Below are 23302 nucleotides of genomic sequence, written 5' to 3'. Positions count from 1 at the left end.
CTTTTTTAATGGGGCCCTTTTAAAGACTCGTAGTTTATCAAAATACAACAATATCTCAGTCAAGAGCAATTTCTAGAAATCTCTGGGAGGAGAGGTTTTTCTGGAAGCCACTGGAAACCTGGTTGTCTCCACGGCCCTATAACAAGCAGCGCCAGGGCCTCCAGTCTGTTGAGCTGGTTGGTAGATAAGAAGTCATGGCACAAAGGCACCTGCCCTGGGTTATCTCCTGAGCACACCTGGTCCTGAGATCTCTGTTGTTCAGGCTGTTCTTCCCGGAGTTTGATCAGGGGCCTGTAGACCCTGCAAAAAGCAGAAATCAGTACCTTTTCCTGGCACTAGCTGATCCATGCAGAATACGTTTATTGATCACATACTCTGCGGCACACACTGTGGTCGATGCTAGGAACACAGAATGACTACAAGCATGAGCTCACAGCCTGGTGTAGGGTGGCAGGAAGCACAGCTGGGCCTGGCCTCCTGGTCATGAACCAATGGGCATCACACAGGCTAGGGAGAGAGAGACTGGTCCATGTGTTACCCGTGTGTGTGCATACCCATGTACATGCATGTGTGCAGACATACACACATTCTCCCATCTCCCTCCCTCGTGTCATCCAAACTACTTCCTTTTCCAAACTCCTCAATCCTTGGGAATATGGTTTTGTTTAGAGGAGAGTTCAGGAGTTGTGTGGATTACTCTGTTGGGACTCAGTGGGATGTAAAAGGGTTGGAACTTCATAAAGGGCACTTCTCAGGAAAAAAAAAAAATAGCGTAATTCTCCTACTCTTAATAGACAGCTAGATAGTTAACGAGTGATGCACATGAATGAACCAGAAAAATATGTGTGTTCTTGATCAGCTTGGGTTAATGTGCAACAAATTATGTGGATTAATCTAGATTAAAACCACAGTCCAGAAGGGCTGGCAATGCCATTATCATTCCGATAATTCACAGCCAAGTCGTCTACCCACCTAATACAAAAGGCTCGTCCATCATTGATGACCTGGATAAATCCAAATTGTGTTTCTGTCCGTAGGACTCTGTGGAAGATCTATTAGTGAAGAAAAAACTCAATTCCTGCTGATCATAAATTTGGATTTTCCAGGTCTGATGGAGCAGGAATTAGGGCAGGGTTTGTTTATGGCATCCTCGGCTTTCATTTGCCAAAAAGGAAGCAGTGAGGGAAGGAGAGGAAAGGGGGCCTGTAGTGCACCTACCCAGGCTCCACCCAGGAGCCAGAATCTTTAGGGGGCTCAAATTCCTGTTCCCAAGCCCCTGGAAAGGGGTAGAAATTTCTGTAGCCCTGGTGGATTAAGCACAGACCAGCCCCGGCATATGTCGACATGTTCCATTCCAACCAGAGCCCACTGATAGGCAGAGGAATAATGCCAGCTCCAGAAGGGGCCTTGGAGGGTACCAGGTCCAAGCCCCCCTTTTACAGATGAGAAAACGGAGGCCTAGGAAGGGCAGGTGCTCACTCAGGGTCATCCAGCAAGTTGGTGGCAGACAGCCCAAGAAAGCTTTCATTCTAAGCAAGTAAAAGCAGCCAGAATGAGCCCAGCGTGTGTGCCCTCTTACCTTCATTAGGTGGGCAAGTGGTGCAGTTCAGTTTTCCTTTTCTCATTTCAAGAGCGATGTTCCCTCTCCTAAATAATTAATGCACCCTTGCTAACCTTTTACCAACACGGCCTCTTCAAACCCAGAGCAACTGAGAGTTCCAGCCCAGCAGAAGGGGGCGCCTGAGGGGCTGAGACCCCTGTCCAATGAGCTTAGCTCTCAGGTCCAGCCAGGACACAGCAGAGAAGCTTCTGGGGTCTCAGTGCTGCCTTGTGGGGGGAAATAGCCAGGAGCCCCTGCGCTGGTGGCCTCTCTTCTTTCTCAGCATCATCCCACCTGCCCAACGGCTCTTCCAACAGGAGGCCCTCAGGAGCCCCACCAGGAGTGGGGACAGAAACATGGGGAGCAGCCCAAAGAGGGTATGGCCTGGTGGAAGCCCATCTCCCCTAGAGATCTCCCCATGGAGCCCAAGAGTGTCAAAGTTGTCCAAGAAGGTGTCCTCGGTGAGCCAGGGCACCATGGAGGCCAGGCCACCCACCCAGGGACCCTGGGTCTGGCCCAGCAGCTTGCTTCCAACATCCCTGGGGCTTCTATCCTGCCTGAAGGTCCCAGAGGGGCCCACCAGCCAGGGACAGAGCCTGAGGACACAGAAGGAAGCCACCGTGGCTCCGAGCTGCTGAAGTGCCAGCTTTTGGAAGACCTGCCCCAGGGCAAAGAGAAGCTGGGGAGTGAGAAGGAGGTCGATGAAGACCGTAACATTGATGAGTCCTCGCCTCAGGACTCCCCTCCTTCCCAGATATCCCCACATCCACAGATCTCCCAAACCCCAGCCGGGCCACTCCCCCAGACAGTTTCCAGAGATGCTACCGGCATTCCCGGTCTCCCAGCTGAGGGTGCCATCCCCCACCCTGTCGGTTTCCTCCCCAAAGTTTCCACAGAGACCCAGGTCTCAGAGCCCGATGTGCCCAGCGCGGGGTCGGCAGGGGAGGTGGCAGAGGGACACGAGGCTCCGGCCGAGTTCATGTTCCAAGTGGAAATCAAAGCCAACATGCAGAAGGAACGGGAATGTTCACAGTTGGATTTGGAAGAGACCGCACTTCCGGGGAGCCCTGGAGAGGAGCAGGAGGCCCGGGGCCCCTCTGTGAGGGAAGACACCCAAGAAGCCGACCTTCCGGAACGTTCTAAAAAGCAGCCTGCAGCTGGTCTGTCGGGAAGGCCTGTCAGCCGAGTACCTCAACTCAAAGGTCTGTGTCTTGAGCTCCCTCACACTTCCCTGGGACCTCCTGTGCCACCCAGGCCGTGGGCACTACCACTGAGCTTACAGCCCTTCCTTGGCTCCCACCGCTTCTGAGGTTCCCAAGACAGCGCTACACCCAACGACCACCAGGCGGCGCTGCTCGTCCTCTGCAGTCTCCTGGCCCCTAGGGCTTCTGGCAGCTCCCTATCCTTTCACGCTTGCCGTTTGCATGCCGCCAACACCCCCACCCAGTGCTTTCTGCCCTGTTCCTTTCTCGGGCCACTTCACTTATCCCCTGTAGTCGGTCCTTCAGCCCACCAAAGGTTGGTGGGCTGCACTCCACGGAGAGGATAACAACTTCCCATTTTTGAGGTCTTAGTTATTGTCTTGAAGAATCCTCACAGCCCTCCCAAGAGGGCATAATTAGCCCCACTTTGCAGATGAGATAGCTAAGGCTTAGAAAGAAGGCTTGCCAAAGGTCACCAGATATCAAGTGGTGGTGCTGGGCTTAGAGTCCAGGTAGATCTGCTCCGAAAGGCACAGTCCAGAACATGGATTTTGGAGGTATGCCCTTGCAGCATAGAGGCATAGAGGGCACCTGCCTGCCTTCTGTGATGTCCTCTCTGTTGTCAGTGGATGTTATATCCACCTGCTGCAGGTGACACACACACAAGGATTTGGAGGTATCCAAGAGCCCAAGCTGAGCCTTCAGCTCAACAGCCCCTGCCTCCCATCTCCACCTCACCCTGCCTAGTGGCGAGAGAAATGATAAACAGAAACAATCTTCTTGTTCAAAGCGCCCCTTTCCTCCCTATGGCAGAGGCCCAGAGAATCCCCCACTGGCACTGCAGAGGTCTAAGCCCCATCCCTTCCTGAGACCGAGAGCACGACTGCAGCCACCCTTCAGGGTCTGGAGACGTGGGAGAGGAGGTTCCCAAGCATCAGCATCTCCGGATCCTGGGCAGTTTCCAGGAGAGGCCTCAGGGCCACGAGTCCAGTGTATCATGCACCATAGGGTTATTTGCAGGGCCCAGAAACTGATGCTACACTCTCAGCTGGAACCATCTGTTAAATGTTGATTAGACTCTGCTTGTCAAGAAAAACTTTGAAACCTAAATTTAAAATTTAAGACAGAAAGAACAAAACAAAACAAAAATCCTATACTCAATTTTAAAATAGCCTACGTTCTAAAATACTGGGAGACAAATAACTGTGACTTTAACAGCTTACTACAGTGTTTCCTGAAATGATGTTCTATTGAAAACTGACCCACTGGATGGGAGTAGGTATGTCAAGGGGAAAAGGAGCTCCATGGCCCAATAAGTTTGGGCAAAACAGGCTAGACAAACTCAAACAGGTTTTGCTGCTGCAGGGCTTGTCAGAGCCTTTAATGTCCTAGTGTACGTTGTGACCCTCAAAAAAAATAGGATAAGTTCCCGAAATTTATTGGATCCCACCTGCTAACATCTGGAAGAGGGCTTGTTCAGTGGTACCCTAATTCGGAGATCTGTTGGACACTTCTGTTGTGACATGGACGATGCTGGTTAATTTGGCCAAAGAAAGGAACTCATGAGTCAGATCCACCTGGGGCTCTTGTTAAAATGCAGATTCCTGGGCCCCAGCTTAGGCTTCCAGAATCAGAGTCTTGGGTGGACTCAGGAATCTGTATTTTTGCAACCTGTTCAGATGCTGCTACTGCTGCTGCTGCGGAGTGAAGTTTAAAACCTTCTGGGCTAGATAAGCAACGCTGGCCCGCCCAGACTGCAAGCAGCCAGCGAGAAGCGCCAAGGGGCCCCAGTGTCCTTGGGTAGGAGGAATATGATATTGAGATTAAGGAAGAAAATTGATAATCAGTTTTCATCAATTGATGTTAGTAGAAGGAAAGCGGTGATGCTGGTAGACGAGATGGGTGGCCGTCACCAAGGAATGTGGCTTCTAGACCCAGACAGTAGTTTAGTTCTGGAATCCAGGTGTTACCTGTAGGATGTTTGATAGTGACTAGTTTTTTCTAGCTGCTTTGAGGGAGTGAGATACAGAGATATTGGGAAAGAGCAACCATTAGCTCCCTTCCAAGGAGCTGTGGTGGTACAACAGTTAAGCATTTGAACCCACCCAGCAGCCCTATGGGAGAAAAAGACCTGTTTTTTTTTCTGGAAAAGGCCTGATTTGTTTCTGTAAAGATTGCAACCAAGAAAACCCTATGAGGCAGTTTTACTCTGTCACATGGGGTCACTTTGAGTTGGAATCAACTCAGTGACACCTGACAACAACTGTCCCCTTCCAAGACCTGTAGGTGAGAAGACCTACCTCAGCCAGGGCTGGACCAGGGCTGGGATGGACACATCTGAGAGCAGTGGAGGCCAGCGACTGAAGCCCCCGTTCATGAGGGCCAGGCTCTGGGGTGCAACCAGCAACAGGGCATAAAGGTGTCTCAGCCAGGCTCGCCTGTTCTGGTGGCAGGTGATCAGCATGAGAGGAGCCAGGAAGGGGAGCATCAGGACCTCTGGCAAGCTGGCAGCACAGGGCGGGGGACTCAGAGGTGGTTCCAGTCAGTCCCCAAAAGGCCTAGAGGGTGAGCAGGACCCTCTCCGGAAACTCAGTCACAGGGCGGAGAGGGTAACTCACCCCCGACCCATGATCCTTGGGTGACAGCATGAGCAGAAAGAAGCCTACAGGATGGTTAGAGCCTGGCTGAGCTGTGCCATCCCTGCCCTGGGGCTTCCTCAGTGCCCTCCTTGGAGCGGGGTGGTCCTCAGCTGTGTGGGGCAACCCTGGCAGAGGCAGAGAGGAGCTGGTGGGTATGACGACTACAGTGTGAGGCTGGCCTCACCTTCCTCAGACAGCCTCTGTGCCAACCTGGGCCTGAAAAAGTTTCCACTGCATCCCCTCTGCATGTCCCTACCCTTGGCCAGCCTGCTGTTCCCTCTCACCAGGTTGCTCTGAGCAATGACCCCAGCTTGCTGTGTTGATACTAACAACGTGAGACCAACAGATTCAAGTGGAAAGAAAACCAACCAGGTTTCCGCCAAGCCCCAGGGCAAACTAAACAAAACACGGTGCACTGATCTGGGAGAAATCCACCTCAACCATAACTGGCCACAGGCTCTGTCTGAGAACTGCGGATATGGGGTGTAACATACATTCTCATTTTATATTTTATCAGCTCGCATGGTCAGTAAAAGCAAGGATGGGACTGGAAGTGATGACAAAAGAGCAAAGGTAAGCTGACAAAGCCTTGACACTCTCTGGTGCTGGTTGAGTTCATCTAGAAGCCATTTGATGCTTCGACATCTGAGTTCATTCTCACGCGTAGCATGTGTGGAGTGTTCATTTTAAAGAGTTTTGTATTTTTGTGCAAGTTTTAAAGAAGTCTAGCATTTATCCATGCTGATCTTTTTTTGATCCTTATTCCAGATAAGGAGACTCAGTGGGTTAATGAATTTTGTTAGCCCTTTTATTAGCATGGTTTAAATGAGACTTACATAGTAAGTCCAGGTATGTTTGAATCTTCTGTAATAAAGTTTGAATTTTGCGCATCTTACGCTTCCTGCTATAGATCTAGGTTCAGCAAATATATATATACATGATGTATAGAAAATGCTGTTTAATTAGGGGGCTGAGGGATGTAGAACAAGGGAGTTATCGTCAACCTAAGGTAGAATGTTCCAGAAGAACCCTTAGAAAAAAAGAGCTATGAGGTAGACCATGAAGGGAATATAAATGGGTATTGGTGGCACACAGGTGGGAAAAGGTGCTCCACAGAGGAGGAAGAGCACAAGCAAATACCTGGAAGCATGAACGGCCTACCCACATTCTAGAACTAGAAGCATATTGGCTGGGTTGGAGTAGAGCTCCACGTGGGGGCTGACGAAAGCTTGGAAAGATATTGGAGGAGGGAAAACTTGATACACAGCTTAAATACCAAGTTGAGAAATGTGGTGGTTCACAGTCTTGAAATTGTGCCAAAGAGGTGACTGGCATATGCCCTAGTGAGTCTTCAGAACCCAACCAAGGAACAGTGACTAAGGTGGCCCGCTTGCTCGAAAAACACATCCAGAACCAGGCCCATTCTTCTCAGCGTTCATTTCTGAGGTAGCTTACTCCTTGATGGCTTCAAATCCTGGAAAATGCTTCTGTAGTGTTTTCCGAGGAAAATCACACCATGGCCCTAGATGAAGACTCATTTTTCTTAAAGGTAGCTAAAAGTTTTCAATATAAATTCTGCCTGAAACAACTGGACTTCAACCGATACTGGAGCCCTGATTGAGTCTCCAGGGCATAGTGTAGCTCTGTGGGTTGGGCATTGTGCGTTGAGGGCCGTTCCTCAAAGTGGCCTGCCCTGTACAAAATCAGGGTCAGCTACCCCAAAGACCCTGGTGAGGCAGCTGAGGTCCCCACAGGGACTTAAGAACTCTGCCCTGGATTTTGGAGTGGTAGCAGTAGCTCCTTGTCAGTCTTGATGCACACTTAGTGCTGGCTGGGATGGAATACCTGCCTCATTCATTCATTACACACAGGCCAGGGACAGTACTGGGTCCCTGCACTGGAGTTGCTCACAGCCTAGTGAGGGGTCAGATTTATCACAGGCTGCAGCTACCCCACCCCTCAGTTCTTCTTCCTTGTCACCAGCCCCAGGGCCTCAACTTGCATCTCTCCCTTCTCACCACTGCTCCACCCCTTGGGTTTTCCTCACCACGGCTGGCCACAGAAAGGGCCTTGGCCTTGGCGACTTCAGCCAGGAATCCAAGGGGCAAAGAGGAAACAAGTGTGAGCAGCCGAGTGAAGCTTCCAGTCTGCTCTGTAATTGACTCCTTCCCTGAAACACCTCTAGACTTAGCTTCTCTGCTTTTATTCCTGAAGGTGTAGCCCTGCCCCTTCCAGCCCACTCTCCTCCATGAGGGCCATGTTTCTCGATCAAAGTCTCCCAGAATACTTAGTTCAAACCACAGGTGTCAGCTGCCATCCATCAAGTGTCCTCCTTACAAGCAGGCAGCTGCCTCTCTGAGGGCATCCAGCCTAGTGGCCACTTGCCCCACCCAGGCTATTTCCTGTTATGGAACATATTCAAGAGTTAACATTGGCCAGATTAGGATTCCACAGATAGCATTAAGATTAGTTTTATTTGAGACTTTAATCAGAAAGTGTGTGTGTGTGTATGTGTGTGTGTGTATGTGTGTGTGTTGTGTGTATAAAACCTAGATGGTGTCAGACAGAATCTTTAAGGTTTGGGACAGGCACGGCCCTGAGTTTAGCAATTCTGATTCTGTCACTGTGGCGGAAGAGGGCCAAGGGTTAGCAGGCAAGCATGAGCTCCACACCTGGAACTGAGCAGAAATTGGGGCGCACTGACCCGTGACACATTGGGGATGTTTTCTCAAGAAACATCCTAAGTATCATGTGCCTTCGCCATCTCCGTTGACTTGTTGGGCGTGAACCACCTTTGGAGCAGTGGTCCCCAAAATGGAGGGTACAATGAGCTAGAGAAAGAACATACTAGAACTTTCATTCATTATTCATCTTCTCCTCTTAAAATTTCAATCGTGTGTTAAGTTTTATGGTGTACCTCGTATATTGGCATCGTAGCATATGCATTTAACTGATCAATACCTACAGGTACAGTGAGGTGCAGGGTCACTTTCTTGTTCTTACTGATGAGGGTACATGACCCAAACAGCTTGGAGATCACTGCTTTAAACCATTGCCTGCCTTATTTATTTTTAGTCACTGTCCTTTTTCAGTTTGTTCCCCTCCCCCATGTGCTGACTTTTATTTTGATTTTATTTATGTTTATGTTTAAGACATCCACACCTTCCTCTGCTAGAACCCTGAAAAATAGGCCTTGCCTTAGCCTTAAACGCCCCACTCCTGGTAGCTCAGACCCTTTGATCAAACCCTCCAGCCCTGCCGTGTGCCCAGAGCCATCTTCCTCTCCTAAACACGTCTCATCTGTCACACCCCGAACTGGCAGTTCTGGAGCAAAGGAGACGAAACTCAAGGTAAGGACACCGCCTTTGAAGAGAATCAGGCTGCTCTCATGTGGTTTTCCAATGTCTCTTATTTTAGCCACAAAGACCTTTCTTCAGATAAGCTCTTTCATAGAAGCACCGTGTAGAATAGTTAAATTCCTGGTTGAAGAGGGAAAAGGGACCTCAGAGCCATGCTTCTCAGTTCTCTTTAGCTCCTCACAGCAGCAGCCCCAAGGCACACTATGGGACCCTGGTTGGAAAATGGGAATTCACTCTAATTGGCTTCCTTTGCCCATTCCTGACTTTGAAACTGGAAACGCTTCCAGATCGCCGTCATTTGGGTTGGACAGCCTCACTGCGTCACAACACCTGCCCCCTAGTTCACGCCCTCCTGAACCATCTCATGGTCTTTGGTCAATGTCAGTTTCTTTTTGAGTTTGTGTTATGTCTAAAGGTCATGTACCCAGTAACCAAACCCAACAACTGGCCGTGACCTGTAGTCTGTGCTTGTGCCGACACTATCTCTCAACCTTTGGGTGATGTGTTAACTAACGGCTGGTGTTCACTGGCTAAGGGCTCTCAGCACACCTGAAGCATCACTGAAATCTCAGGGTAGCTTAGAGGAGAACAAAAGAATATGGCCCAGCTCTGGTTGGCACACTTGGTCAAGTTCAACAGTATCTCCATAGACCAAGCACCTCTGAGGAAACCAACCACCCATCAGTCAAATAAATTCATAATTAGAGTCAGAAAACGGATGTCCACATAGCCATGGCCGGCTAGTGCCCTGCTCATTGATCAACACTGAGTGGCTATGAACCAGATCACTTTTATAAGCTTTATTGCATTTTTGTGAAATACATTAGCACAATTCATTCTGGTAACTAATGTAAACAATTTGTGCTATGGGTTTGTGTACCCGGCAAGTGCTTGTGATGGTCGAAGACATTTGTTCCATGTGGTAGGCGAAGGGTCATTCCCAATCTTAGCCTCTTTTAGAGTCAAAGTAAGAGTGTGGGGCTGGCATCGACTCTAGGTGACAATAACATTTCCCCATCGTAAAACCACCGTACCGTGATTCGGTTTACAGGGGGCAGATAAAACTGGAACGAAGATCTCCACACCCCGGGGAGCTGCCCCTCCGGGCCAGAAAGGCGCAGCCAATGCCACCAGGATTCCTGCGAAAACCACGTCTACCCCAAAGACACCACCCAGCACTGGTAAGAAGAATGTTCTGTTGAATCCAGCTCCAAGGAAGCTCTCTGTAGGGGCAACCCCCACCTCTGAAAACCCCTTGCCGTTGAGTCAGTTCCGACTCATGGCGACCCCATGCATTACAGAGTAGGCCTGCTCCATAGGGTTTTCTTGGTTGTAATATTTACGAAGCAGATCCCCAAAATCACCCTTGGCCTTTCTTCCACAGCCCTGTTGGGCGGGCTTGAACCACCAACCTTTAGTTAGTAGTTGATCACAAACTGCGCCGTCCAGGGATGTATTCCACCTCTGAAGGCCCCTGGAAATTAATAACCCCTGATAGCTGATCAAGGCCTTGCAGTTTACTAAGCACTATGGTGTTTGTTTTCTTTCTGATCCTTTGACAATTTTTGTGAGGTAGAGATTGAACCCCCACTTTCTATCAATGAAGAAATCAAGGCTCTGAGAGTTTTCATGACTAGATCTAACCAGCTCACTTTATGCCTGAGGAAATACAGCCACATAACCAATGAGTGGTAGGAAAGAGTCTTCTTTGAGCTTCTCTGACCAGGGCCCCCGGGAGGCAGCCCGAGCATGAGGTGTTTTTAAGTCCCCAAGTAAGATGTGTGGCTGCTGTCACTGGCAACAGCAGAGCAGCCTGGGTAGTTCCCTATGGATGACCCCACACTGGGCACAGCCCCTGGGCAGCTCAGCATGCTGGGCATGTTTTGAGTCCTGTATTAAACCTGATGGTCTTAGCTGAGCAGTCGCACGCTGTGCCCGTTCCCCGGCGCTCCTGTGAGTAAAAACCAGTGGGTTTGAGTACCAGTCAAAGTCTAGCTATTTTGCTTCCAGTGGTGCTAGTAAGAATACCAACCAGTAAGCCAGTTGCCACTGAGTTGCTTCTGATTCATTGCGACTCCATGTGTGTCAGAGTAGAACTGTGCTCCATGAAGTTTTCAATCGTTGGTTTTTTTGCAGGTAGATCACCAGGCCTTTCTCCTGAGGTGTCTCTAGGTGAACTGGAACCTCCAACCTTTCAGTTAGCAGTTGAGCGCATTAAGTGTTTGCATCACACAGGAACTCTAAGTAACAGCAGTCACCTCTGTGACTAGGGATTAGGGACAGCCAGGCTGAGCATTTCTCTCCCCAGCTGCCTTGGCAACCTGTCCCAAGCAACTGGATTTAGATTCTATATGACCCAGGGGCATCTGGTCTGCGATGGCTCTGTGAAGGTGCTCAGGAGGCCTGTGGGTCTGGGTATGGGCTTTGGTGGAGGCCAGGCCCATTCCACAGTGCCTGTTCTTCTCCTTGGCCTCAAAACCCTTGATGTGCTGCGTGGCTTTGCCGTGGCATTTGGCCCACAGGCACGGTAGCTATGGGGTCTGCAAGGACAGCTGCTCATGAAGGCCCATGGGTTTTGTTTTCTGTGTAGTGTTTTTTCTTATGTGTATAATACATGCCATGGAGGGGTAATTAACAGGATTATGATTGGGTTTTATTTACAATTTTGCTCCTGCTTTTTTTCACTTGGCTCACACTTCTTGAAACAAGGATGACACTTCTCTCCTTTTTTTTAATTTATTGTGGTAAAATATATATAACAAAACATTTGTCATTTCAACATGTACAATTCAGTGACATTAATTACATTCACCATGTTGTGTGACCATCACCACTAAGTGTTGCCAGTTTTTTTTTTCACCACCCTTAACCAACACTCAGTGCCCCTTGGGCAGTAACTCCTGTTCCTCCCACCTGCCCCTGGTAACCACTAATAAACTTTGGTCTCTGTTCATTTGCCGATCCAGATACTTCATATACATGGGATCATCATTATTTGTCCTTTTGTGTCTCACTTATTTCACTCAGCACAATGTTCTCAAGGTCCATCCATGTTGCAACATGTATCAGAACTGCGTTTCTCTTCATGGCTGAGTAATACTCCATGGCATGGATGTACCACATTGTGTTTACCGATCCACCTGTTGATAGGCACTTGGGTTGTTTACACCTTTTGGATATCGTGATCTTACCTGCTCCTTGGTGGCAGGCTGCAGGAGGACAGATCTCCCCTCCCTCCACCTTGTTTCTTCCCAGAATGGGCCCCCGCTCCCTGTCCCTGCCGCCTGCCTCGCTCACCGTTGGCCGGGCCATGCATGCCTGGGCACCAGCATATGAAGAAGACCTCACTGAAACCCAGTGTTGGCTTGATTATAATGAGGCTTTCTGTGGATTTTTCTTTTTAAGCTACCAAGAAAGTACAGAGAAAACTACCCCCTGCAGGGGCTAAATCTGAGAGAGGTAATTCTGAGCCTGCTTCTCCCAGTAGGGAGGGTCCCTTTGCGTGCGTGGCTGTTATCAGCTTCAGTTTTCGGAGCTGGGAGTACCTGCTTCTGAAATGCAGGTCTTACCCAGTGAGCCTAAAGATGGAACAGTGAGAATTCCTGTTTCCCTTCTTGCATGTGGTTTGCGCAAACGTTTGTTTGAGGGACCTTTCTAATCCCGTGTGTGCTCGTTTACTCTAGGGACAAGGGCATGGCCAAGGGCTGTTGGGGTGGAGGGTAGGGGCAAGCATGTTCCTGGAGACAGCTGTGAGTATTGGAGATTTGGACTGTTCCTAACCCAGGTTTAGGTGTGTGTATGAGTTTCCTGGGGCCACCTAATAAAGTAGGTGGCTTAAAACAACAGAAATTTATTATCCCACAGTTCTGAAGGCCAAATCAATAAAAACGATTGCCGTCTAGTCAATTCAACTCATAGCGACCCTACAGGACAGAGTAGAACTGCCCCATAGGGTTACCAAGGAATGGCTGGTAGATTTGAACTGCCGGCCTTTGGGTTAGCGGCCAAACTCTTAACCACTGCACCACCAGGGCTGCTTCTGAAGGGCAGAAGCCTGAATTCAGGGTGTCAGTAGGGCCATGCTCTCTCCAAAGGCTGTAGGGGAAGAGCCTTTGTTGTTTCTCCAGCTTCTGGTCGCCCAGGCGTTCATTCCTTGGTTCCCAGCTACAGCGTCACTCCACCTCAGCCTCATCTTCACATGACTGTCTTCCCTCTGTGTCCCTCTGTGTCTCTTCTCCTCTTTTATAAGTCACCACTCAGACTGGATTAGGACCCCCCCTACTCCAGCATGACCTCATGTTAACTGATACCATCTTCACAGACCCTATTTCCAAACAAGGTCACATTCTCAGGCCCCAGGGGTTAAGACTTCAACATATCTTTCAGGGGGACACATCCAACATGCACCACCACCACCACCTCCACCACCACCATTCAGTGCCATTGAGTTGATTCCGACTCATAGCGACCCTATACGACAGAGTAGAATTGCCCCATAGAATTTCCAAGGAGCGCCTGGTGGATTCGAACTGCTGACCCTTTGGTTAGCAGCCGTAGCACTTAACCACTATGCCACCAGGGTTTCCTATCCAATATGCAACAGCATGAAATTCCCACTGGCACTGATTAAACGCCCACCCTGTGAGTGACAGACGCTGTGCTGGACACTGCCTGTTACTACATCCAGTCTTCAAAACATAACCCTGCAGGGTACATTTGCTCTCCCCAGTTTCCAGATGAGAAGTCAGGCTTAGGGAGGTTAAGTGACTTGCCCAAGATCACTCTTCAGTAAGTGGCACAGAAAGAATTTGAAGCCACCACGAAGCCCACAGGCCACCCTGTGTCCTTTGGGGCAGGGCAGCAGAAGGCGGGAGGGCTGCAGAGGCAGGGAGAAGGACTGAGACCGGGAGGCAGAGGCCCATCCGTAGTTTCCGTATGTGGAAAATGAGAAAATTCTTCATTGTCCTGTCAGCATGGAACTTGACTACTTTAGGAATCCAGTAGGCGTGAAAGTTCACACATTCAAAACCGTGATGCCTAGTCTTCACTTGATAACAGACATCATCAATTTGTTGACAAAGAGCTGCCCTTCTCCAGGATGGGGTCCAGTGGATCCCATGTTTGTCACAGATGGTTCGTGGGGCTTGGGGGTGGACACTGCTGTTGGAAGCTCAGGGACCAGCAGTAAAATTCAGCTGCACAAGTTCTCAGAGCTGGCCCAGCATCTAGGCCAGGAATTCTGACTTGAGTGTGCTCAAGAATCCCCTGAGATCTTGGAGAAAACCGATTTTTTCAGGCCCCACTCCTAGAGATTCAGATATAACAGGTTTGGACGGGGCCCAGAAATCTGCATTTTACATGTCCTGCTCCCCCAGTGGCCCTGTAGATTTTGGTGCAGGAGCCCATGAGCCACACTTTGAGAACCACGGAGCCCATGAGCCACACAGAAACATCAACTATTGAAGTGTAATAGGGGCATGCCCAAGTGAAGAAATGGAGGTGCCCAGAGGAGGGTGGGACTGCTAGGCAGAGGAGACGACCCCAGCAGCTTTCCTGGCAGGATGGTACCTGCACTGTGCCTGGAAAGGTGTGTTGGTGTTTATCTGCACTGGCATGGAGGAAGGAAGCTCTAGGGGAGGGGACAGCAGGGCATGAAGTGTCATGGTTTGTCTTCAGAGCTAAGGACGGTGAAGCCTGGAGCAAGCATACGGCTCTGGACCATTCACCAAAAGGGAGTCGGGGAGCCTGGTCAGTGGGAAAGGGGCCTTGAACTTGCTGAGCAGCTTAATATACGCTCTGTGAGTAAGGGAGTCTAATAGTGCAGACTGTGAGGGCAGAAGTGGGGTCCTTTGTTCTGTCACCAGCGTTCAGGATCAAGACCACCGTAGAACTGCACTAGAGTTTTACACTATCACCGCCTGGAGACTCCCTCACGATGGGTATATAATTACTTCTGTTTTCCACGAGAGGTCCCTGAGAGGGGAAATGACTGGCCTGAGACCACATAGCTAGTTAGAGTCCTCTCTGACCCCAGGGCTGTGTGCTGGAGTTGGTTCAGTCTCTGGGAGCGGGTGTTGGGTAGTCCTTGATAACCACTCTGTTGCTTTCCCGGGAAATGGGGTGTCGCTGTTGCTAAGTGACAAGGCAGGGAAGAGGATACACTTCTCTGGAAATGGGCTTCTGGGCTGTCCTCCTGCTGCTTGTTCTACCAGCTTAATCCAGCCCTGCGTCAGGACACAGGCCCGCTGGACGTTAGCCCCGGGGCCTTTTCTAACTTCCTCCCTGAATCCTAGCCTCACCATCTTCCTTCCTTTCTTTCCAGGTGACTCTGGAAAGTCTGGGGACCGCAGTGGCTACAGCAGCCCCGGCTCCCCAGGGACTCCTGGCAGCCGCTCCCGCACCCCGTCCCTGCCAACCCCACCCGCTCGGGAGCCCAAGAAGGTGGCAGTGGTCCGCACCCCACCCAAGTCACCCTCCTCGGCCAAGAGCCGCCTACAGACGGCGCCTGTGCCCATGCCAGACCTGAAGAACGTCAAGTCCAAGATTGGCTCCACTGAAAACCTGAAACACCAGCCAGGCGGTGGGAAGGTAAGGGCGGGCGGCGGGAGCTGAGTGTGTGCCATGCACCAGGGGAGGGACCCACCAGGGGAGGGACCAGGACTTCCATGAGGCCCTGCCCACCTGGCACAGTGGTGGGTTGGTGCTTCAGCTTCCACCACCTGCCTGGCTCTGCTCGAAAAGGGTCCTCATATAGCACCCCAGCCCCACCTGGACCTCTCAATTCTTTGTCAGGGTCACCACTCAGCCGTGAGTGCCATGTCAGTGGAAAGAAAGTCCCAGTTCTTTCCTTCCCCATTTCAGCTCTGCAAATCGGACATTATCAGAGATTACAGGATTGTATCTCCGTGACCTGGGGCTTCTCAAAATGGGGCACTCACAAGGGTTCCCTAGCCTGTCTCCTGTTGTAACATAATACAGTCTAGTTGGGCAGCTCTGGCTTTCATTGGATAGTCACTTAGGTGAGGTTTCTCTTTAATCTTCAATTCTAGGGGGTTCCATTTTGGATGATTGATTTTTCCAGAGCCAAGTGGGCGCTTATGAACATCTTCGGCCTCCTAAAATAGGGAAACACCAGCTTCTGAGGGCCCAAGGCGGAGGAGGCACTGGCTGGGACCCCCCTTTCTCTTCTTCTTGTTCCTGGTCTCCTTCCTTATCCAGCACCTGGGGGAGGGTGGCTCCCTCCTCACCCAGCACTAGGGGAAGAGTGGAGAAAAGGAGGCACCATGGGGGGCATGTGAAGAATTTTCCCGACTCCAAGGGGGCAGACCAAGACCATGACTCCCTTGTTGAGATCACAGAAGTGCTGGGCCTTCTGGGCTGGGCCATTTTCAGGGTAGGGAGCCTCCTGGTAGGCTGGAGGAACTTTAGCAACTGTAAGGCAACCTAAGCCAACGTTCTCCATTCCGGTAGAGACAGCTGTCTCTCCCCACAGGAGCAAGCAAGCGAGTGGGTGGGTGGGTGGGTGGGCAGGCACTCTCCGCAGTGTTGATTTTATTTATCCCCACCTGAGACCCTGGGTCACAGGTGCAGGGAGGGCCTCTCAGTGGGGCCTAGGTCACCTCCTGGCCTTTCCTGAAACCCCATGTTTTGCTCTCTCTGGAGACTTTCGGACTTCGTGTTGTCGTTTTTCAAACCTTGGGGCCCCGAAGGGTCCTCCCCAGTGGGGAGATCAGCAGCCTCTTGGGGCCAGTCCCCCCTTTCTGGGGCTGGTAGCTTGGTCTTACTGCAATGCCAGCATCTCATTGGCTGCCCATCTTTGGGCATCTTGGGGTGGTCCCCACCCTCAGCATTGCCTGTCCTCCCCCTTTGTAAAGACATCCTGCCTCCTTTCAGAAGGGACTTAGAAAGCTGCTAGGGGTGCTGGTTTGAAGTCCATGCCTCTCTGAAACTGCTGGGGCAGAAGGGACCCCCAGCAAGAGGGGTTTCCATGATGGTGCAGTGGTCTCCCACCCCCAACCCACCCTCAGTGGTAAGCCCCTCATTCAGCACAGCGAGTGTCCTGTGAATGCCCTGTTCTCAGGGCACATCTTGACCATTTGCCTCTTTTAAAAATGAGAAACAAAACTCTACACGCCAGTCCTCTCCCAGGACGACTGCCCTGCTCTGACCAGTGCTGTCCTGAAGGCTCATTACGCCGAAGGACACCAAACCCTCCACCCCTCCCCAGCCCGAGGGCCCCTCTTCCTGCCCACCCAGCTGTGATCCCACACAGCAAACGCCCACCCCACTGACTGCTGCTGCGCTGCAGAAACCTCACCCCAAGACAACTTTGTGGATGCTGCGATGCGTGGTAATGGGTTAGAAAAGGCCAATCGGGTGAAACGATGATGACGCATTTTTCAATCACATGCATCCATTCAGCAAGCTTTCTGAGGGCCCCATGCCCAGGCCCTGGCCCAGGCTCTTCCCCTAATCCAGGGAAGATGGGCAGTGACTCACATGTGGCAGCGAGGACAAGGACAAAGCTCCCTGGGAACACAGGAGGCCGGCTGCTCTTTTTAAATCTCCTGCACGATGGCCAGCCCAAAACCAAACCCGTTGTTGAGTAGATTCCGACCTATAAGAACCCTAGAGGACAGAGTAGAACTGCCCCATAAGGTCTCCAAGGAGCGACTGGTGGATTCGAACTGCCAACCTTTTGGTTAGCAGTCGAGCTCTTAACCACTTCACCACCAGGGCTCCCAATGGCCAACAGTCCCCGTTAAATTAAAGGTCCCGCTTCTCACACCCAGGCATGTGTTTAGCTTTTAAAAGAAAAAGTTCACTGGTGCCTCCCCTCCCCGCACCCCGTGGTCTTGTCAGGGGCCTCCGTGGGGAAACTTGCAGGTGACTTCAAAGTGTTTTCCCAGCTTGGGTGACTCTAGACTTCCCAGTCTGCACTCCTCAGAAATTAACTCAGGAAACCCCGCTCAAGGACCACCCTGACCAACCCTCTCCAGGGCACCTGACCCTCATGATGTGCCCCGGAACTTTCCATGACGTGCCCTGTCTTGCTTTTCCTGCCTCCTCTCCCATCACCCACGCACTTCTCCCAAATATCCTGCTTCAGTCGTCCAAGTTGCTGGCCCAGACACATCCAGTATCTTCTCACTTCTCAGGGCAGCAGTACTTGGAAGGTGCTGTGACCCCCCAGGCAGTCACACCACCCCTCCCGCCATCCTGGCCTCTCACCAGGATAAGTCCCTTGCCCGGCTTTCGCCTCTGTCCTGTCTCCTCTCCCTACTCCTGCCCTCACCGCCCTTGTCACTCTTCCCTGCCACCATCAGTCTCCTGGTCCTACACCCTGGCTACACCAAGACCCAAACCAACAATCCTCCCCTTCCTTACAGCCGAAATCTACTGCTTTTCCTCAGGGCTTTGGCCCTGCCCCCTCCTGCCTACCCTCTCTCACCCGATTTCCACCTTGCTGTGTTTGTTGTCCCCTGGGGCACCTCTGCTTTCTCCCTCCTTGCTCATTCCATCTGCTTGGAATGCCCTTCCCTCCTTATCTCCACTGTTCCCTCAAGTCCAACTTCAGATGCCATCTCCTCCAAGAAGTCTTCCTGGATTTCCTTCTCTTTTCTCAACACCCATGAGAGCCCTAAACCATACTTAGTGGTCTGCCTCTCCCTCATCTAAATGGTAGTGAAGGGGAGGCAGTATCTCCCCATATCTTTGCAGCCCCATAAGGCTGTGCCAGTGGGAAGCCCTCCTTGAACGTGTGGTTAATTGGACTTGGTGGGTCTGTGAGTGGATGATTCAGGAAGCCGAAGCCGAAACCCTCAGCTCGGCATGGAGAGCGGCTCCCCTGTTGGCCCCTGGGTTCATCTGAGGCTGGCTTGGAAGGTTTGGGCACCGTGTGGACCAGTTCTTTCATCTCTGCTGAGCTCAGCAGTGACAGCGCTGAGCAGAGAAGAAAACTTTCCAGTGAAGGCCCCTTTCAGGGCTGGGCCCACCCCTTCCACCCAGGGCTGCCCATCCAGGACTGACCTGCTTCTTTGTGGCTGAGTGTGCAAGCAACTCAATGTCCCAGAGTGGGACAGGAAGGGAGGCGCCCTCAGATTGGGACTTCGCCTCACTGGGAGGAAATGGTAGTTAAATATCTACTGAAGGGTTAAAGAGGAAAGGGTGACTTTTCTTGGGATTAGTTAGGGGGAAGAGGTATGGGGAAGTAAGTGGCAGAGGGAGGGCTCCCCTTAAATCTCATGAAAAACCTAGAAAATTGAAACAAAGAAAATCTCAGTATAACAAAGATCAACATGTTAATCTTCAGGAAAAATGAAAACGAAAAGGGAAAAAAAGCATATGGGATCTGTTGAAAAGATTTTTGAAATGATCTTTGAGGTATCTTGTGTCTCCTTCCTCTGGGCCAGACTTAAGACTTGGTGAGTTTGAGGTCTTTGTGTCCCTGTGGCCTCCTGTAGAGCCTAATATACAGCAAGCACTCAGTAAATGTTCAGCTACAGCGGGGACAGAGCTGTAGGAGCCTGAAGACTCGCTCATCTCCCCAGAGATGATCACACTGAATAAGGAAGACCCAGACAGAAGTCATGTCTGTAAATCTGCAGAGAATGAAAACCACAGTAGATCAATGTACATACATCATTTGTTGGAAAAAAGATTGAAACCGGAGCTTTGAACTGGTTCATTTCAGTTTGACCCCCTGCTGAGAATTTCCATTTCCACCCCAGATATACTGACTCAATCTATAGTTTAACTCAATCCCCAGGTGATTCATATGGCTTCTTAGCATATGTAAGAGTCACCTGGGAATCGTGTTAAAATGTAGATTCTGAGTCAGTATATTGGGGGTGGAAATGTAAATTCTCAGCGGGGGATTGAACGGAAACAAACCAGTTGGAATCCCTGTTTTAAACACCTGTTTTCTTCTTTGAGCGTTTCTGTTTTCATGATTTGCTACAGTTAATATGTGTTTGTCTCCTAGTGCTGCCATAACAGAATACCACAAGTAGGTGGCTTTAAAGAACAGAATTGTATTTTCTCACAGCTCAGGAGACTAGAGAAGTTGGAATATAGGGCTCTGGCTCTAGGGGAAGGCTCTCTCTATGTCGGCTCCGGCTCCGGGGGAACATCCTGTCCCTTCTGGCATTCCTCAGTTCCTTGATGATCTTCGAGTGGCTTCTATCTTCCCCCATTTGTGCTCATTGTCTCAGTGTCCTGTCTGCTCTTCTGACAGCTCAGAAGTGACTAGGACACACGGTAGACTGGTATGGCCTCGTTAACATAGCATTAGATTGCATTATGGAAGGGGATGATGTCACATTACATCAGATTACATTACAGGTATAGGGGTTAGGATTCTAACACATATTTTAGGGGGATGCAATTCAACCCATAAAAATGTGTTCGTTTAAGAGTCTGAAGCAAAATTCTTTTTAAGGAAAAATGCAGATATCAGTTGGCCACATTGGATAACTAGTTGAGTTGACTAAAGGTGGGCAGAGAAGGGGAGGAGGAGCCCAGAGAACCGGCCTGCTCCTGAGAGTTTGGGTGGCCATCTGGATCCTGACTACAAAATAGAGTCACCTGGAGTGCCCAAGCCTCACCCCTGGTCCATTAGAACCTCAGAGATGAGGCACCCCAGGTGTTTCCAATGTGCAGTCCAAGCTGAGAACCAGGTATCCCCAGATTCTCACCTGCTGGCCTCTGGCCTCAACCCTAACTTCGAGGGCCTCCATGCACCCCCATTCTGGTGACTGGTTTTCTTCTTTCCATCTTGATCTGTCTCTGGTCACAGATTCCATGTGCCCTGGCTTCTCAGTAGGCTCAGCTCAGACCCCTCCCAGGCTGGGCCCCCGTGTCCCTGAGTTTCCCTGTTCACCATGTATATGGGGGTGGAAGGAAGGGCAGACACAAAGAACCAATATTTTAAATGACCCACTGCAGGTGTAAGGGATGTGAAGCCAGCCTTCTTCTGTGCTGGTGAGGGTGCAGATTGGGACAAGCCCTTTGGGATGTAAGGGAGGAATGTTCACGGTTTTCACGATTTAATCCTACTAAACCAGTGATCTGCCGTAGTGCCTGTGCCTCCTTCCTCTGGGCTAGCCCGCCGGCTCTGTGAGGTCGCACTGAGGTCCTTACGTCCCTGTGGCCTCACATAGTGCCCCATATACTGTAAGCACTGTATAATCTAAATGAAGGAAACCAAGAGAACCCAAAATTCAGGAAAAGCTTTTAAGGGCAAAAATGTGCGTCAAACTTTATAATTGCAAAACATACACAAAAAAGCAACTCCAGTGTCTAACAATAAGGTGATAATTAAATAAACCACGGCGATGCCATATATAAAGTGTTATGTAGCTGTTTAAGTGATCTTTGAAAAGAATGTTTACTAACTATGACAAATTATAAATTATGTTATACTATTAAGTTAAAAAGGAACCCTGGTGGAGTAACAGTGAAGTGGCCGGCTGCAAACCAAAAGAAAGTTTGGTAGTTTGAACCCACCCAGCAGCTTCTCAAAGAAGGACCTGTCGATCTGCTCCCGTGAAGAGTATAGCCTAAAAAAAAAAAAGACCACAGACTAGAAAACCATATGGGGCAGTTCTGCTCTGTCACATGGGGTCACTATGTGTCAAAATCGACTTCATAGCACCTAGGGGAATAAAATTCCGTAAATCATGCAGGTTGTGCCTACTATCTTTATGAAAAAGTGGGCCTAGAAGACTGAAAGAAAATATTGATAGTCACTACTTTCATATAGATTGTTTTTTTCCCCCGTCCCAATTTTTTACAATGAAAATGTTTATAATCAGGAAAAACAAACAAAATAGGTAGAAACGCAGCAGTAATTAGAAGTGTTAAGTAATAGCTGTTGTTAGTTGCTGTCGAGTTGGCTCCAACTTGGCAGGCTTATGTACAGCAGAACGGGACGTTGCCAGGTCCTGTGCCATCTTCCTGATGGTTGGTAGCACCACATGAATGTAAAGTAACACCAAAAAGGACACAGGCATTCCGTGTAATCGGAAAGGGGAAGTTAGCAGGAAAATCCAGGAATAAATTGTACAACGGGGCTTGCCTACTGTGAAGTGTTCAGATACTCTGTCAATAATCTATCTAGTCCGCAAAGAAAAATACTATACCTATAAATATAGAGAAGCAAAAGTTGAACTTATTTGTTCTCTGATCACAACGTAATAAACCAGAAATTAGTTGTATGAGGATTACTAACGTAACCACAATTACTTGGAAATTAAAAACATTTCCTCTGTAACTCCACTTCCAAGTACATGGGTAACGAACCCCGATATTATGTGGAGGTGCCCCCAAATTGTGCTTAGAAGAGAATGCATAATTTTAAATGCTTTTGTTACTAAAAAAAGAAAAAAATTAAGTGACTGCGTGACTGCAGTATATAAATTATGTTCTTAGTTGCAGGGGGAGGAATAAAAGAAAAGAAATAAGAATAAGGAAACGAAGAACAGAAATAGATTGGAAACATGACCAATAAAATTAAACATAAAATAGCATCAGAAGCTGGCTCCTTCCTTTATTCATTCAGCCAACAGTTATGGAGCCCTTCTGAGTGCTAGGCCCCATGCTGGTGAGTTCCTGCCCTCAGGGCCCAGGCCAGGGGAAAGAGAGGTTTGTAAAAGGAGCAATTGGAGCAGAAGGAGGGAGCCCCGGGAATGAAGTAGTTAATTAAACTGCTAACGAAAAGGTAGGAGGTTTCAGCCCAGCAGCCGCTCAGCAGGAGAAAAGTCCTGGTGATCTGCAGTCCTGGTGATCTGCTCCCGTAAAGTTTTCAGTCTAGGAAACCCTATGGGGCATTTCTACTCTGTCCTATGGGGTCACTGTGAGTCAACTGTGGGGTCAACTCCACGGCACACAACAGGGAGAACGAGGCAAGAGGAGAGCAGGGGTCTTGACCAAGAAGGGCACAGGAGCCTGAGCATGGGGGCGCCTGCTGGTCGTCTCTGAGCAGATGCAGCTACAGCCACTTCCTCTGAGGCTGCCCAGGAGGGAGCTGGTAGCCAGGCCAGCAGTTTGGATGTGAAGGTTCAAGGAAAAAAAAGGTAGGAACAAACATCCCAGAGCTGTGGATCCTAACGCCTTGGGATGCAATATTCTAGACGGCCACGAGATGGTGATGGAACACTGTACAGATCCCCCTCCATTCTAGATCTCTGCCCTGGGAGCTGTTGCTTGGTTCTCTGTGTCAATGTTGACTTGTTCTTTTTCTCTCTTTAAATGTGTGTGTCTGTTTTGCCCTCACTCCCCTTCCTTCCCGTCCCTCAGTCTTGGTGTCTCTCTCTCTTCCCATTCACCTCTATCCACCCCTCTTTCTGATCTATTTCTGTCTGTCTCCACCCCTCTTCATATCTCCACCCCTTCCCATTCACCAGACCATAGTAGAAAACTGAAGTATTTTTAAAGGAATTACATTTATTAGTAACCTTACAGTAAATAGTGAAAAAGCACATGCATAGAACATTTATGTGG

At 49.8% G+C, this 23302-nt stretch overlaps 2 protein-coding genes across 2 annotated transcripts in view; both read left to right on the top strand.

The window, feature by feature from the left end:
- The window catches only part of MAPT (microtubule associated protein tau), a 130201-nt gene that overhangs the window by 86382 nt on the left and 20517 nt on the right, over positions 1-23302 (top strand). The window contains exons 6-10 of the mRNA XM_064270986.1: positions 2011-2802; positions 5959-6014; positions 8594-8791; positions 9852-9981; positions 15123-15388. Of these exons, the coding sequence (XP_064127056.1) occupies positions 2011-2802; positions 5959-6014; positions 8594-8791; positions 9852-9981; positions 15123-15388 (1442 nt within the window). The remainder of the gene's footprint in view (positions 1-2010; positions 2803-5958; positions 6015-8593; positions 8792-9851; positions 9982-15122; positions 15389-23302) is intronic.
- Positions 17144-18828, top strand: STH (saitohin). The gene is given in 3 exon segments (XM_010594578.1): positions 17144-17157; positions 18521-18656; positions 18658-18828. Coding segments are annotated over 3 exon segments (321 nt in total).

The sequence above is a fragment of the Loxodonta africana genome, chromosome 18, assembly GCF_030014295.1.
Source record: "Loxodonta africana isolate mLoxAfr1 chromosome 18, mLoxAfr1.hap2, whole genome shotgun sequence".
NCBI classification, from domain to species: Eukaryota; Metazoa; Chordata; class Mammalia; order Proboscidea; family Elephantidae; genus Loxodonta; species Loxodonta africana.
The sequence above is the reverse complement of the archived record's forward strand: the minus strand, read 5'-3'. Positions and strand labels throughout refer to the sequence as shown.